The following is a 16,606-nucleotide window of genomic DNA, read 5'->3' as shown; positions in this document are numbered from 1 at the left end:
AGTAATAAGATACTTTGATCACATATCTTGTGCCAGATTCAACACAGATGTATGGTGCCTAAACTTTCAAGGCATATATCACAAGGTCTAAATCACAAATGTCTGGTACCCAATTTTCTGGATAGTCTTTGTAAGAAATGTCTGGTGCCCAACTTTCAAGATATTTATCTAAGGTTTAAGACCATATCTTGTTCTTGAAATCATATCATTTTTGCAGAACTAATTAAGTTTTTCTTTGTTTTCTTCATTATCACAGTGCCCCTCCACAGCAGAAAGTCATCACTTTAGTGCGAGGAGGAGATGGATTGGGCTTCTCCATTGTGGGTGGTCATGGAAGCCCCCACGGGGACCTTCCTATCTATGTCAAAAACGTTTTCGCCAAAGGTGCAGCAGCAGAAGACGGAAATCTCAAAAGAGGGGATCAAATCCTCATAGTGAATGGAGACAGCCTGGAGGGCTGCACTCATGAACAGGCTGTGGTTATACTAAAAAAAGCCAAGGGAAATGTTGTCATGACGATCCTTACATCATAGCAACATTGAGGATTGTTAACATATCCTTGTTCGCAAAGATTTGTTTTACCAAAAACATTATATGCCCCATTCCTAATTGTACAGTGTGATCTGTTTAGATTTTTTTCTTTTTTTTTCAAATCAAGCCCAGTATCATCAGTGAATGTCGGAGATAACGAGAGCGAAAGGACACCGTTTTTCAGTATTCATTATGATGATGCATACATTTTTTGTCTTGGAATGTGGTATTTTCTATTGGTTGAAAACCTTACCTATGTTACCTTGAGACAAAATTGAGAATTTGATGTTTTAAATTATGATTTTGTACAGCATTTTCACTTGTCAAAAAATGTTTTTGTTGTTGCACAAAGTTCTATATTTACCAAATGATGATGTTCAGAAACGTTGACAATATGGCACATTGTAGATACAATTAATGGTCAGATGAATTGCTTGAAGTTGGTTCAAAATACAAACAACATTATAATGTGAAGAGAAGTGACAGTCCTGCCTGTATAAATAAAAACATTGTTGTCAGTTATGTCTTCAGATAGGCGTGTATGCCCCGGCGCCCACCAACGTGTTTGTCAGTCACATGCATTCACGATAATATCTCTTACACTTACAGATTGAATACAACTAGACTTGATCACTTTTGTTAAGACTGCAAACACGGGGTCAAAGTTCATCAGTTCTTGTGTAATATGCGATCCTTGCTATTGTATAATATTGTACTATTTTTTACAACTTTTGGTAAGGGATTTGTTGCACATTGTCAATGTATGTTTTGGTTGTGGTGATAGTAGGCTCTGCTAATTACTTCTCACAAATCAATTATGCAATTTATATTTGAAAATATTGACATTTGTTTTCACCCAGTATATGTAAATATGTTTATAATGTGTATGCCTTAAGTTATAAGTTGATCTACCAGGCATTCCCGTAGAGTTATGTATAAATTTTATTTGTGTTACACATCTATAATTCAGTTTGTTAGTTTTAATATAGTGTATGTATCTACTTATCTATAAAGGGTCTTTTTATACAGTACAAATACCCTAGAGTTATATAGCCCAGAGATTTATGTAGATTGGTATCAAAGGAGATAGAAAATATGTATATAAATCGCCAAGGACAACAAATTCACATAAATTAGTAGCAAGCAGAACACTGGAGAGTTCCATTGGGGTTTGCAGTACAGTATATACAGTAACCTCCCCTTAATTTTATTTTAGCTATAACTTGAGCATGATGGCTAAGGAACCACATGTTGGTAGCTCAAGTTGTAAAGACAAAGGTAATGATCATCAGTCCAGGTTTCGAGTCCTGAATGTTAAGAATGATGTACCCTCATCAGAAAAAATGTCAATATTGTTAATAAACAAGAACTTTGTCAAAATAAAAATCATATATAAATCGGGTTGGTGATATGCAAGTTTTTGATGTGTTAAAGGGACAATTTTCTCTGGTAAGTTCATATTTGAAAAGATTGAGTAGTGGGATATAGAAGTGTTTAGCCTGCATACAACTCTTTAAAAACTCCCCTAAGAATGGTTTAACTGAATTTATTTAACTTTGTAGACTTACAACTATTTCACTCATATTGGGCATATACACTACCAAAAACTTTTACTAAAATACTATTTAATGAACAATCCCTGTTTTAAGGGTATGGCTACTGACGAAGTTATTAACAATATGCTTGTGGTTGTGTGATAATTGTATACAGAAAAACCTACTTACATTGAACCTGTCTAATATGACCCTTGGGTATTCTGACATCATGTTTCATCTGATATAATGCTGTTTTCCCACTGAAAAAACTACCAAATTAATGATTTTGTATTCTGAATGCTTGTCTAATCTGACCATTTTGTTTTCCACATGGTGTCAGATAAGACAGGTTCCACTGAAGAAGTACATACAAAAATATGTATCATTTTTGTTACTAACAAAATAATTGTACATTCTACTTGTATGATCTTGTACAAACACTTATTATGTGATCTTGTACGATATCACAAATTACTTGCCTGATCTTGTATTTTCAAATCAAATTCACATTTCTTTTTGTTGGTTTGCTTGTTTAAATATTTGAATGTTTTTCTTTCTTATCAAGATTGTTGTTTAATATACGCTGAAGTATGGCTGTGCATTTTATGTGTTACATTTTTATTGCAAAAAGTCTGTATGAAGCCACTAATGTAAGTCAAGGAGTGTATTGGATTGACAGATCTGCATGCATTAGTCAGTGCTGACCGGGTGACTGATCACAAGGCACTGGTCAGTGCTGAACGGGTGACCAACTACAAGGCACTGGTCAGTGCTGAACGGGTGACCAACTACAAGGCACTGGTCAGTGCTGAACGGGTGACCGACTACAAGGCACTGGTCAGTGCTGAACGGGTGACCAACTACAAGGCACTGGTCAGTGCTGAACGGGTGACCAACTACAAGGCACTGGTCAGTGCTGAACGGGTGACCGACTACAAGGCACTGGTCAGTGCTGAACGGGTGACCAACTACAAGGCACTGGTCAGTGCTGAACGGGTGACCGACTACAAGGCACTGGTCAGTGCTGAACGGGTGACCAACTACAAGGCACTGGTCAGTGCTGAACGGGTGACCGACTACAAGGCACTGGTCAGTGCTGAACGGGTGACCAACTACAAGGCACTGGTCAGTGCTGAACGGGTGACCAACTACAAGGCACTGGTCAGTGCTGAACGGGTGACCGACTACAAGGCACTGGTCAGTGCTGAATGGGTGACCAACTACAAGGCACTGGTCAGTGCTGAACGGGTGACCGACTACAAGGCACTGGTCAGTGCTGAACGGGTGACCAACTACAAGGCACTGGTCAGTGCTGAACGGGTGACCGATCAAAAGGCACTGGTCAGTGCTGAACGGGTGACCAACTACTAGGCACTGGTCAGTGCTGAACGGGTGACCGACTACAAGGCACTGGTCAGTGCTGATCGGGTGACCAACTACTAGGCACTGGTCAGTGCTTAATGGGTGACCAACTACAAGGCACTGGTCAGTGCTGAACGGGTGACCGATTACAAGGCATTGGTCAGTGCTGAACAGGTGACTGACTACAAGGCACTGGTCAGTAGGATTAAGTAGACCAGTATCATTGCTGATATACCTTTCACAGGTGTGTTTGATACTTTGAGATGTGCATAATTTTACAGATTGACATACCTAGGTAGCTGTCCTTTAAACACCCCTTCTGATACACTGTTTAGCTGTGTAAGCCTGTTGATTTTGTCTTATACAGTAGGTTAATTATTTTGACTGATTTTTCTGAATGACCGGAGCTTGTTCCCATGTTGTCTTCTTTATTACAATCAAAATTTGTCATTGTGCTTGCAAGTGTGAACATATCTGAAGTTTTATCATATCAAATAGTAATTAAAAGCTTATACAAATATCATTGTTTACCGAAAATTCTTATTTTATTAGTCTACATGAAATTTTACACTCACAATAACTCAAATAAACTTATTTAATCTATCTGCTGTTTAGTTTGGTTTCTAGATCACTTGACCATTGGTCATTAGTGACCTTATACCATGGCACATTGTCAGATCATCTATCAACTGTCTTTATATGACATAGATCTTAAAAGTTCTTTATCTAGATTGACATTTTATATTTCAACACACATATGAGAAAGAATCCTGTTAAGCCTCTCCAATTTTACCAACTCCTTCATTTATCTATGTTTATATGTACATTATTTTAGAAGATTTGCATGTGTTGGTTTCGATGGTACAAAGTACTTAAAAAAAGCTAGTCTAGACTGCAAGCTGCAGAAAGACTTTTGGGAATCTGATATAAAGTTCATAAGTTCAAGAGTTCCACAAAGTCATAATGCTGGGAGCCGCTCATATGCACCTTACCATCAATATGGTCAAACAAGCTTGTGAATCTATAGTCTTTATTAGTAACTAACAGTAACTGGAGTCATCATAAATATTACATGGTAAGGAGACTAGCTTCAAACATCATAAACAGAAAAAAACTATACACATGGGAAAAATCCTGCCACACCAACAACCAAATAATATAGATTTCTGAAATACAACAATGTGTTGATGGAACCACGGAATTAGCCTAGTCCCTGATGGGACCACATGTCTGTGACTAAACCTATCTATATAGCAACAGTATTTTTAGCTCACCTGGTCCGTCGTCAACATTTCCTTTAAAAAGCTACTTGTCCAGAACAGCTGAATGAATTTTGACCAAATCTTAAGTTCTTGAGTATTGTTGGGCAACGGGGACGTAATATTTCACTTGCGTTTAGTAAATATCTGCAGAGCGTTATTTCCGCGTGGAGCCAGTTAAGTCAGTGAAACAATATCAAAAAGATCAGTAAAACAACAAACAGTGTAACGAAAGCTGATGTGGAAGCTGACACCAATAAAAGTCATACCATTACTAAAAACAATGTAAAGGATAAACTAATAAACGAGTCGGAAGTATCGAATTAAGCGCCCTGAAGAAGGGAAGAACAGGTGGACAGAACGATGTTACCGCGGAACGCTTGCACGTATATAGCGCGTACACGTTCTTACAAAAATGTTGATAAAAAAAGACACAAAATATATACACCAATACTGGCTAGGCTTAGTTTAGCTGCGGGAACCGTAGCTTCTATGTCCGATTTTTAAAAAAAAAATATTATTGTTATCGGATGGTCCGATAACCAAAAAAAAACCGGATGGTCAGATAACAATAAAAAAAAAAAATCGGACATAGAAGCTACGGTTCCCGCAGCTAGGCTAAGTTAGGGCACGGAATTAGAATAGATATGTTATCCAAGTCCGTGGTTAGGGAGATGAAATCAAAGGGAAAGTTTACTTGAAAAAACGCGGCAAACCGTAGTGATAAACTAACAAAGAAAGAAGGAATAAATAAAAGACGGTGTTGAAGGAAAATTAAAGAACTTGACCCAACGGATATTGATCAAACCATCGTTGACCATAACGTCCTGACAGATAATTCAAGTACATCAGTCGATGATCAATCACCGTAGATTACAACTCAGTCTCCGATATAAGTTCAGGTAGAAGGCTAACCGCCTTGAAAAGATACCTCTCTTACCAAGAGTCGGTGATGGCAAGAATGAAACTGTCGTAAATGGTGATCTACCTCCATCTTACGCTTGACAAGTTTTGACTTTCGTCATGAAGAATATCTTTTGGGACCGAGAATGATCAACCTCTGGAACCAATTGCCTGAAATACCACGCCAACTTTAAAGTGATCCAGCTCTATGACGTTTATAAAGTTTTAACAAGAATGGTCTAAATGTGATTCATGCTAGCGTAGGCACTTCGGCGGTTACAGTGATGGCAGAATCACAATTTATCATTGAATAAATAAAACCAAAACATAATATTTAAAACAAAAATGTTTTGTGTTTCCGATAGCGCTACCTACCCTCATCTTTTGCGCCGACTGAAACCTTTTAAAATCAAAACGCCTTTCGTACGGGGTTCGTCGTCCGTCTGTCGTTCCGCCCGACCTTCTTGCTGATACTGTCTCTCAGAAAATACTGGAGGGATCTTGCTCACGTGAAGGTTCCCCATGGTCTCTTTTTATACATATCGAATTTTGGGGCTGATCAACATTCAAAATGGCTGAGAGGCGGCCTCCTTGAATTTTAAAAGTTACACGTTGTTAGCGCTATTTCTCAGAAAGTACTTGAGGCATCTTGCTCACTTTTACCCATTGTACCTACATGAAGTATATTTTGAAAAAGACGAGAAAAATATGCAACTAGTTAAAGACATTGGAGAAAACTGTAAATGACATGGAAAAAGTCGAAAGGTTACAACTCATTACTTTCGAATGGAGGATAAATAATTTTGCTGTCGTTAAGAGACAACGCACCAAATATCACATTAAGGGCAGTCAACATCACAGAAGATAAATTAAATAAAGCAGCTGTTCAAAATCATCCTATATTATCCTTTAAAAATAAAACAAACTATGGAACCATAAAACAAATCGTCTCAAAATCGATAGCAGAAAACATAGGGTCGCTTTTGCCTTTTTCGCCTTTTCGCTATGTAGCGGCGATGAAGTGGAAAAGCGCCTTTAATCAGTTTTAGTGTAAACATAGTCATTGCTAAAAGTCGGCAAATGAATAAAGCACAACTTATTACAACTTATCAACACCTTCTTCCAATATACATTTTCAATTACATTACGATAGTGACAACAGGTACATGTATTATACATTTGAACTCAAAATCTCTTGCTGGATTTAATAAAGTTTTGCACATACATGTATCTTAAAGTTTTTATGTTATGGTCCACGGAAAATTGTGAATTGCCAAACAGAATTATTTTTTAATTTAACGGATCGTTCAAATTATTTTTAAATTTTGAACTAGGATACGTCTTTCGTTTGTAAGAAGATGACATTCCAAAAAGTAGTGAAAGACATGCTCACAAGGATGACATCAAATACAGGCTGTACTTTCAACAACGCTCACTCTAAAATGGATTTCATATATCAAGAATCTATTCAATTGCACGGGACTAAGTTACGTATGGTTACAACAAAAAACTTGCACTATGAATAAAAATTACCTTAGGGTTAGTTTTAAAACTGTTCTGTATGACCAATTTATACAACAATGGTATACTGATATTGAAAATTCTTCCCGGGGTCAAACATATGCAATATTTAAACATCAATTTCAGTTTGAAAAATACTTAACTATGCTCAAACAAAGAGATAGAATAACTATCTGTAAGTTCAGAACCAGTAATATATCTCTGCCTATAGAGACTGGGCGATGGACTAGAACACCACGTGAAGGCAGAATCTGTCCGCTTTGTTTTACTGGAGTTGGAAGCGAGTATCATTATTTGTTTATATGTTCAAATGCTTATGTAAGTCAAATCCGCAGAAAATATATACCTATTTATTACACCTCTAATCCATCTGTTCATAAAATGAAAGGATTAATATCAATATGTAATGTTAGAATATTATCAAATCTATCGCTGTTCATACAATTACTAGAAAGACAATTAAAAAATAATATGTGAATTTCACACATCAAACTGTAAACTTTTGTATACATATAGATATTACTGATCATTTGCTAAACCTAACATAATTGTATTGCATAATGAGTGTGGTTACAGCTTGCTTATCATGGTTTGTTTGTTATCTGTCTATTACAGTATTGTATGATGGGATTGTAACACTGTCTATTATACCTTTGTAATATTATATGGTATGATGAGTAGTATAGTCACTATTATGCCATGGTATGATTGCACTGTATGGTGTGGTATACTATCTATAATATATGTATCATGGAGTGCGAGTAATATATGTGTAATACTGTAATAATATTATTGTAGGATTGTACTGTAAGATGGATGCAACAGTGCCTGCTATACCATAGTGTGAACGCACGGTATGTGTGAATGTAATGCTATGTATTATACCATCGTAATAGTATTGTAAAATGAGTGTAATAATGTATATCACAGTGTATGATGAGTGTCATTGTATGATCAGTGCGTTATACTGTCTATTATAATAAGGTATGCTAGTACAGTGTAATATTGTGTTTATCATTGTATGAGGAGTGTAATAGTTTCCACTATATTATTGTACGCTAGCATAGTAAGATGAGTGCTTTACGGTCAACCATATCATTGTTATATTGTACTTTATGATGACCTCTTGTTGCGCACAATAGTGTGCCTGAGTGATAATAAAAATCTCTGAGTCTAAAGAGGTCGTAATTAAGGGAACTGCACTGGTGCCTGCGCTTAGTATGCAAAATATTAGGTTTACGTTTTCCGAATTTAAAGTAGATAAGTTATTCCAACGATGAAGGATAGAAGTTATAAAAGAATAGTTAGTAAGAGACAGTCTGAAAAGAGGAATCCTATATAGTTATTATTGTTACGTAAAGCGTAACGATTATTTTCTCCAGTTAAAGGCGGCAAAAGATTATTGAAGTAATCGGGAGTTACTTTATTATGCTTCCTATACAACAGTTGCAGTTTCATCCTTTTTCTTCGATTAGATAAAGTTTCAAGACCAGTTTCGCACAATGAAGTATTGATAGGGGTATAAGAAGGGAGTCCTGATATAATGCGAGCAGCTTCACGTTGGGCTTTTTCTAACTTTTCATATTCAAATGTAGTGCAACCGTCCCACAACTCACAAGCACATTCTAAAACAGGTAAAATAGAAGTCTTATAAATTATCAAAGAGCATTCCTACTTAATTAGTGTTTCAGTTTCCGTAAGACTTTTTTTTTCATAACAGAAGTATAAATCCCATTGACATGATACCCTACTTTGCATTTGAATTAAAAGTAACCATTAAACGTTTATGATAATCCGTAACGTTTAAGACTTTCCCATCAAATTCTAAGTCTAAATCTTCGCCTATATCAGTGGATTAGAAATAAATATAAGAAATAAAAGTGGTCCAAGAATAGAGCCTTGTGGAACTCCTGCCTCAATAAGACATACGGAAGAATATGACCTATTTAAAAAGACCTTTCGATGTCTCTGAGACAAATAATTTTCTAACCATACTGACATTCCATACGATTTTAACTTCACCATAAGACCTCTGCCAAACTCTACCAAAAACTTTGAATATGTCACAAATTACAACAACAGTATGTTTTTCCCCAAATGCAATACATATTTCGTGATAACTATCAATGAGTTGGTACGCTGTAGAATGACCATGCATAAAACCCGACTGGTATTTGTAAAACAAAGAATTTTCTATAGAGTAGACTAGTTGTACAAATGTTTAAAAATCACTCTTTCAAACACTTTACCAACAGTGGACAGCAAAGAAATAGGTCTATAGTTCGAAGGAGAATATCTGTCACCCTTTTCAAACAACGGCATGATATTAGCAAATTTCCATTTATTTGGATAAATCCCTGTTAAAAAGGACAGTGTGACCAGTATTTTGAATGTTGCGTTAAATTTAGAAATAATTTTGTTTGGCAATTCACAGCTTTCCAGTGTTAATTATGGTAATATTTATATTAATATCTGTGTTTCGGTTGTTGAGATATTACTTTTCACCCCAGCATAAACAATGCTTATATGAAATTTTGCAGTAAAAAATGTTGTGGCCATTTAAATCATCATGGTTAGAAATCTATGGAACGGATAGTGTTATATAAATACTACCAATAAAGTCTCATCATTTTTTGACTGAAAACGAAGTCAGATACGATTAATTTTCCACGGACCTTTTGATGTGCATGTTTTTACAAAGGTAACTGTTAATGAATCGTTTGTTACTTCAATTGATAATGAGCGTGAAATTCGTAAAATATCGGCTGTTATTGTCATTTAACTGTTGGGGTTTCTATCGGGAAGTCAAGATGTGGCGTTGGGAGAGAATGGCAATAAATGTGTATTATGTCAGAATACTGTGCCATCTGACGTTGCCAGATTATTATCAAAATCCTTCCCCGCTTTTAGTGTAGCCATTGAAACGTTTAGATCACCAAGATTATACGAAATTAATTCACTTCCGGATCAACAGACGATAACATTTCTTCTGGCAAACACAAGGTAAGACCGTTATTTTCTACACCGCTTACGTTATTGATATTTGTCTGTAAACAAAAGCTCCCATATGTGTTTACCAAAGATACATTAAAAGATGTCAGTCACAGATAATCGTAATAAATCATGTTCTACACAGTCACAGTGGGCCTAGCTCAGCTAGTGAACTTTCATCTTAGAGCGCGACCAAGTTCGAAAACAAACAAAACAGGAAACTCCATAAAAAAACGCGTTTATTCACACTTAAACTATTTTGTTTAACAATTACCTTTTAGTGGAGCTTGTTTAGATATTAGATTACCCCTAACGGTCACAATAAATTCGGTCGGAGTAAGAGATATTTCTAACGCCATTGAGTGCCCACTTCCCATAGAGAAACCTATATAAGCTTCATAATGTTATAACCGTTTTAATGCCTTCATCATATACTAGTTGCATTTATATAAATAAATGTTGATTTTTGTGTCGATAGTAAGACTACTTGTGTAACATGGAGTAGTGACTCGAATAATGTTTTTTGTAGATATTGTGTAAGGGAAGTAACTCCTAATCTCGATACATGCAGACTCACTGTTACCAGATTTTTTTATGAAACAATTTATATAATCACGGACTTACCGGTAGAAAGCTAATTCGTTGATGTAATGATATTGTTTATGTTTGTTATTATTTCCTACAAGCTACATGTTATTAAAATTTAAGCAGTTATTATATTTAAAATAAAAGGAAGCACACTTGAGAAGCCATTCAGGGGCTGCTAGATTTTATATTAGGACTAGAGACATTTTCAAGATTATATGAAAATATAAGTCAAAATCTGCCTGTGGCTTGTTATCTAAGTTGGAAATTGCGAATCCTTGCTTTGTTAAGATAATTTAAACATGTAACATTTCCTTTCTGTTTTATTTTTTATTTATTGAAAGTATCAATGTAGAAAATTATATATATATTTTTTTTATATTCTAACGAATAAATGCTCACTTTTAAATTTTACAGTTTTTAACTTTAAATGAATGTCAAGAATTGCTGAGTACCCATTGTAGTAAAGTATGGAGTTGTATATACGATTATTCAGAACATAAAGGTCAGTTAATTAAGGGAAGGGTTTAAATGAAACGTGTGTCATAGCTGAGGACATGTTCATATTGCTTTACTTCATTATGCTTGTTTAGTGCTGTGAAAACTTTAATAAAAATGTATTTATCCTGTTTTCACTATTGAAAAATGAAATTGTTCAAAACATTGTTTGAAATATAACACTTTATTTGTAGCATCTGAAAACGATGGTGAACACATCTGCTCTTTGGTTTATGGTGGTGGCGGCGATGTGGGGAGGCACAAACCCTCTCATCAAAAGGGGCAGTAAAGGTGTGGAAAACATCAAGGAAAACAATAGGATAAAACAATTTGTATCCGAACTTAAATTCCTTTTTTTTAACTGGAAGGTATGTATTGTCATAAAGAGTGTACCAAGTTTATGCTTTTAAAACTTTAAAAATATATGTTTTTTTTATGTCCTTGCGTTTCGTTCCTTTTGTATTTTACCTTTGTTTTGTTAATTGTCACTTTGATTTTTGTTGTTGTCCAAATCTTTGGCATTTTTGTTTCTGAAAAAATATGCTGACTTTAAATTTTCTGCAACATCATTATCTAAAGCCCAAACTTATTCTCTATCACTATCAGAATGGCAGTGATTCATTGAGGTATATATGTTGTGAATCCACAGCTCATCAGAAAAGTTGTAGTTTGTATCACTATTAATTGGCAATTAGTCAATTGGATGTAGACAGATTTACTCCCTATACTTTAATCATAGCATTTCCTGTTATGTGCCAGTGTTTTAAATGAAATATATATATTTATTTATTTTTTACTGCAGATGTTGGGAGAAATCCCTTTTGGTTGCTTTGAATGACTGATTAATGTTCAAATCTTGAAATTCAATATCACAAATACATTATAATAGCAGCAATTATCATGGTTGTAATAAAACAAAGTAGATGTGGTGTGGTAAGCTAAGCAATACAACCAAACTAAAAAGTTTACAGGTGCTGCATGTTAATTTCTGTTATATTCAATGTTGCAGTATTTGATTCCATTCGGCATCAACCAAGGAGGATCTGTTGTATACTACCTAACACTGGCCACAGCAGGTACAGTAAACCTAGGGTTCCCAAAAGTATATCTTGTAACTTTTTTACCTGTTGATTACAGGTATAAGTTTGCCTATTTTCTATCATGTAATCGCTCACATGTAAAGGAATTTTGACTAAGTTTGATATTTAAGTTTCCCATTGGCAAAGGTATTAGATTTGTATAAATGACAACATCTGCAGTTATGTTTTTTAATTTTCGTATTTCATTTCAAACACTGGTACATAATCCGATATGTTAACTTATGATAATATTTTGGGGATAGATGCATGCATGGGACCAGAAAGAGGAAATGGATGGGGAAGGGGGGACAGGTTGATCTGAAGAGAATTAAATGTTATGATATTTGGCTTGCAAAGATCATCCCTTAGCCATGGAATTCAATATTGTATTACCTAATGCTATTATTGTATAGCAGTAGTGATATAACTATAAGACTACAATATTTCATTGATTCTAATTTTGATTCGTTTCTTTTTTCAGATTTATCTTTGGCAGTCCCCATCACAAATTCCTTGACTTTTATATTTACATCTATATCGGGAACTCTATTGGGTGAGAAACCTCCATCTTTAGGTAAGTTTCATTATGTTGCTACTGGGATTAAAGCAGACACAATGTTTGGGCGAAAAACCTCCTTCATAGAGTATAATGACTTGACAGAGTTTCTAGGCAATTGTTTTAATTATTTTTCATAGTTGTTTTACCAGAAAACTCCAACCAATGAAAATTGAGGATTTGGTGTAAAAGCAAAGATTTTTTTTTATATGTACTATATCCATGAATTTAATTCAAAACAAAACTTAAGTAGTGTGCATTCATCATCGTATAAAGAAAGTAAAAAAAAGTGTTTTTTTCTGCATTCTTATAAAAAGTTCTGAAAATGAAAATACTGAAGAAAAACATCACAATAGACTTTTCATATATTAACCAGTATAAGAACAATCAGCTACTTTATGTGTAATTTGACATTGGCCTATCATAAAGAAACACATTATTGGTAACTCAAACAAGTTTTGTCTTCTGTTGGATCCCTATAGAAACCTGTTTAGGTATGGTACTAGTGGTGTGTGGGGTGTCACTCTGTGTGTTTGACAAAGTATGAATGGATGTGAATCAGATCACCTCTTCCAGCACTACATTAGGTAAGTTATCAAAAACATGCATTGTAGATAACCAGCTGATTTCCAAAACGAATGCAAAATATTTATGTTGTTATTCTAATTGAAGGATTTCAATACTGAATTTCAATAATAAGATTCTTCCTGAAGACTATAAATTCTATAAAGTTATATTTCATATCTCACTTGTCACGTGTACAGGGTAATCAGTGCTGAAAGTTAAAAAATTCAAATGACTTTATCTTCAAAACTATGAGGTCATTGTCATGATGCTTTACATGTACATATAGCTTGCTAGTGAAGAGGGATTTCACTGCTAAAAGATATGTCTAAACCTCTTCAAAAGTTATTGAGTAAGGTTCAGTTACCTGTGGGAAAGGTTAATGAGTAAGGTTCAGTTACCTGTGGGAAAGGTTATTGAGTAAGGTTCAGTTACCTGTGGGAAAAGTTATTGAGTAAGGTTCAGTTACTTGTGGGAAAAGTTATTGAGTAAGGTTCAGTTGCCTGTGGGAAAGGTTATTGAGTAAGGTTCAGTTACCTGTGGGAAAAGTTATTGAGTAAGGTTCAGTTACTTGTGGGAAAAGTTATTGAGTAAAGTTTAGTTACCTGTGGGAAACGTTCTGATGACTTCTGTGGAACCATTAATGACTGGAGCGTTGACTTTTAGTCAGTAATTGCCTGGGATGAAGGGTAATTAGGTTTGTTCAAGTCAGTTATCTTAATATACTTTTAATATCACAAGAGTCATAACATTAATCGTAAATTCTGAAACATTACTACTTCAAATCTTTGTGCAGAGATTGGAAGAGTTGTCTCCCTTCTTACACATGTCTTCTGTTCTACTTCCAGATAGTGGAACCCTACCTGTTCACACACAGTGAAACAGTTAATGGATCACGATCTTAGATCTTAACGATCACAGTCATGTGTACATGGAAGCATGCATTGTTTTAACATATGGAGGAATACATTTGGAATATAATGTATGTTGGAGGAAAGGTGTCCGTGTTGAAATAGCTATGTAATACAGGCTTGTATTGGTTCAATTGCAACACTATAGTACTTACTGATGTTGAGGAATAAGTAATACCGGTGGTATAGTAACATGCTGTCCAGTATACTAACTGGATTCAGGCAGACCAGCTGGTTTGCATAACATGGTATAAGATTCATACTAAGTGTAGTATGACTAAAGATCAAGACATATACAAGGCAGAGTCCCAGTCTCCAAAAAGATCAACCTTATCAGCTAATTCACGTGTAATGCACGGAATAGGAGTTTCTTACGTTGCTAGACCACAAAAATACAACTCAAGGATAAGGAAATCTTAAATGTATGTGAAGCACAATATTAAAGATTATGTTCTGATTCTCAAAAACTTTGTCTCATTGGATGACCAGCCAGTTTCAAATTGATCAGGACAACCTACAAATCATTAGATTTGCCTAGGGGTAGATGCTAACGATTGTTGATTATGCTCTTGTGATGGGGTTTCCTTGACAGGTGAGGCCAGTCGTCCATGATGTCACGTTTGCCCAGAACTTGCAGTGTCAACCATGCTAGTTCATACACCTTTGCTGGGTCAGCATTCCCTGGAAGTCACTTATCTGGTGTCAGTTCTTTTGGGTACTGCATGGTTGTGCAATGACTGGGAGTCTGGAAATTTATCCTCTATGATTTAGGTTTACCAATCGGGTAACCAGTTGCTGATTGACATTTTCACTATGCTTTGGATTTATTGGTACCTCCGAGCAGCAGTGTTTAAGCCATCTGAAACACCATGCATATGATTTAGGAGGGCAACCTGGCAGTTACAACCATATCCCGTATACTTCCTTAAGGTTTTTGGTTCAACCCTATGTAGTTTTAATTTTTGAACTCATGGCCTCTCTCGCACAAAAGTGATAGGGTGGTAATATGTTCGTCAACGATTAACTTCTTTTAGGCGTTTCAAGCAAATTCTGGTAGTTTTACATGACCTTCAGGATTCCCAAGCAGAATCTTCTGTTTCCATGTACATAGAGACAGGGATCGGGAACAGGCAATGTTGTTAGACACCTTACATAACCACTACAGTGCAGATAAATGAGAGGTTAACATTTTTGTTTAGGCCCTTTTGGTCAATTCTCAGTCTTTGCTGGTGGCTGTGACGCTGTTAATCTTTGCCAGGTGCTCTGACTTCGACGACCGTTGTCAGGTGCTCCATTTAAGGACCATATTCATGAGGGGAACCATGATGGTGTTAACTATAAGGTTGTTGAGGATGAGGTGCATTAACTTCCATCCTGAAGGTGTGTGCTTCGGGCGTACGTGGCTTGACTTTCTGGACAAGAATATACCCATCTCTTAATTGTTACATGAGCCCTGGGTTCACGTGTTACTCAGTAACACTCTTCAGTCGGTTTCGAATTTAGACTAGACTTTTGTGTCTTAAGCCTTGACACGGCCAGGTCCTATGCGTTGGGGGAATTTTGTGTCTTTATCCTGGGCGGCTAGATTATCAAGTGTGTAACTTGGAGTGGCAGGCTTGTGGAAGATTCGTTCAGCCGAGTATACCAATCAGGATAGGTAGCTTGCTCTTTGCCCAGTTATGGTGGAATCGAAAGAGTATGCTTCATAATAATAATAATAATATACAACATTTATAAAGCGCCCTATATAATTTGTAAAATTACTCTAAAACGCTTTAATTTACAACATATGGATAATAATATTAGTTATAATTGTGAAACAAAAACAAAGGCTTACCATCCCTTTTATACATTTAAGCAATCAGATGAACAATTAAAGGGTGGTATTTACATGACGTCTTTGCAAAGAGACAAAAATGCAACCGTGAAGTGGTGAGTTTTGATGTCCCTCTTGAATCTGGCCTGAGTATTTGACTTCCTGGACTGGAAAATGGGTAAACCAGGTGGAGTTTTATATTTCAACCTATATTTACAGACACCCTGAAAATGTAATGATAGGGTTCTGATGTCTGATAACAACATATCCGAGATGGAAGGTCGGACAGCATCGTCTTAACACTCATTAAGTAGCTTCTGGTTTTTGACAGCCCTTTTCAAGGGACCCCATCGTTTTACTGGTGTCCTGTATAGAAGGATCCCGTTGCTTCAGGTCTTTTTGTGAAGAAGCTTATGTCGGAGAAGACTGGCTGCGATAACGTAGCTTCTGACGACGAGAGGTTTGTTTGGGCCAGAGGAGGCCGGGTATTTATAT

General features: G+C 35.8%; 3 protein-coding genes across 3 annotated transcripts in view; all 3 read left to right on the top strand.

Moving 5' to 3' along the window:
* LOC110455793 (multiple PDZ domain protein-like) overlaps nucleotides 1–2,723 on the top strand; it is a 76,047-nt gene extending 73,324 nt beyond the window's left edge. Inside the window, exon 23 of the mRNA XM_021506162.1 lies at nucleotides 257–2,723. Within this exon, the coding sequence (XP_021361837.1) occupies nucleotides 257–533 (277 nt within the window). The 3' untranslated portion in view covers nucleotides 534–2,723. The remainder of the gene's footprint in view (nucleotides 1–256) is intronic.
* Nucleotides 1,764–3,946, top strand: LOC110455782. The gene is made up of 3 exons (XM_021506140.1): nucleotides 1,764–1,809; nucleotides 2,722–3,365; nucleotides 3,438–3,946. Exons 1-3 carry the CDS (start codon nucleotides 1,764–1,766, stop codon nucleotides 3,507–3,509), a joined length of 762 nt encoding a protein of 253 aa, XP_021361815.1. The 3' UTR covers nucleotides 3,510–3,946.
* A 6,064-nt stretch (nucleotides 3,947–10,010) lies between these two features.
* On the top strand, nucleotides 10,011–14,753 carry LOC110455802 (transmembrane protein 234 homolog). Its single transcript, XM_021506184.1, has 6 exons — nucleotides 10,011–10,114; nucleotides 11,380–11,553; nucleotides 12,195–12,261; nucleotides 12,746–12,838; nucleotides 13,303–13,407; nucleotides 14,233–14,753. Exons 2-5 carry the CDS (start codon nucleotides 11,392–11,394, stop codon nucleotides 13,365–13,367), a joined length of 387 nt encoding a protein of 128 aa, XP_021361859.1. The 5' UTR covers nucleotides 10,011–10,114; nucleotides 11,380–11,391; the 3' UTR covers nucleotides 13,368–13,407; nucleotides 14,233–14,753.
* Nucleotides 14,754–16,606: the final 1,853 nt, after the last annotated feature.

This window comes from Mizuhopecten yessoensis, unplaced genomic scaffold (assembly GCF_002113885.1).
Source record: "Mizuhopecten yessoensis strain PY_sf001 unplaced genomic scaffold, ASM211388v2 scaffold8381, whole genome shotgun sequence".
NCBI lineage: Eukaryota > Metazoa > Mollusca > Bivalvia > Pectinida > Pectinidae > Mizuhopecten > Mizuhopecten yessoensis.
This window is presented reverse-complemented; position numbering and strand designations above follow the sequence as displayed.

Bases quoted from the DNA above. Each gene is read 5' to 3' on its own strand.
- LOC110455782 (XM_021506140.1), top strand. From the start codon at position 1,764: ATGGCTAAGGAACCACATGTTGGTAGCTCAAGTTGTAAAGACAAAG. The intron at 1,810-2,721 runs GTAATGATCATC...CACTAATGTAAG, and splicing joins CTCAAGTTGTAAAGACAAAG to TCAAGGAGTGTATTGGATTG. The intron at 3,366-3,437 runs GCACTGGTCAGT...ACCAACTACTAG, and splicing joins AACGGGTGACCAACTACAAG to GCACTGGTCAGTGCTGAACG.
- LOC110455802 (XM_021506184.1), top strand. From the start codon at position 11,392: ATGGTGAACACATCTGCTCTTTGGTTTATGGTGGTGGCGGCGATGTGG. The intron at 11,554-12,194 runs GTATGTATTGTC...TCAATGTTGCAG, and splicing joins TCCTTTTTTTTAACTGGAAG to TATTTGATTCCATTCGGCAT. The intron at 12,262-12,745 runs GTACAGTAAACC...TTCTTTTTTCAG, and splicing joins CCTAACACTGGCCACAGCAG to ATTTATCTTTGGCAGTCCCC.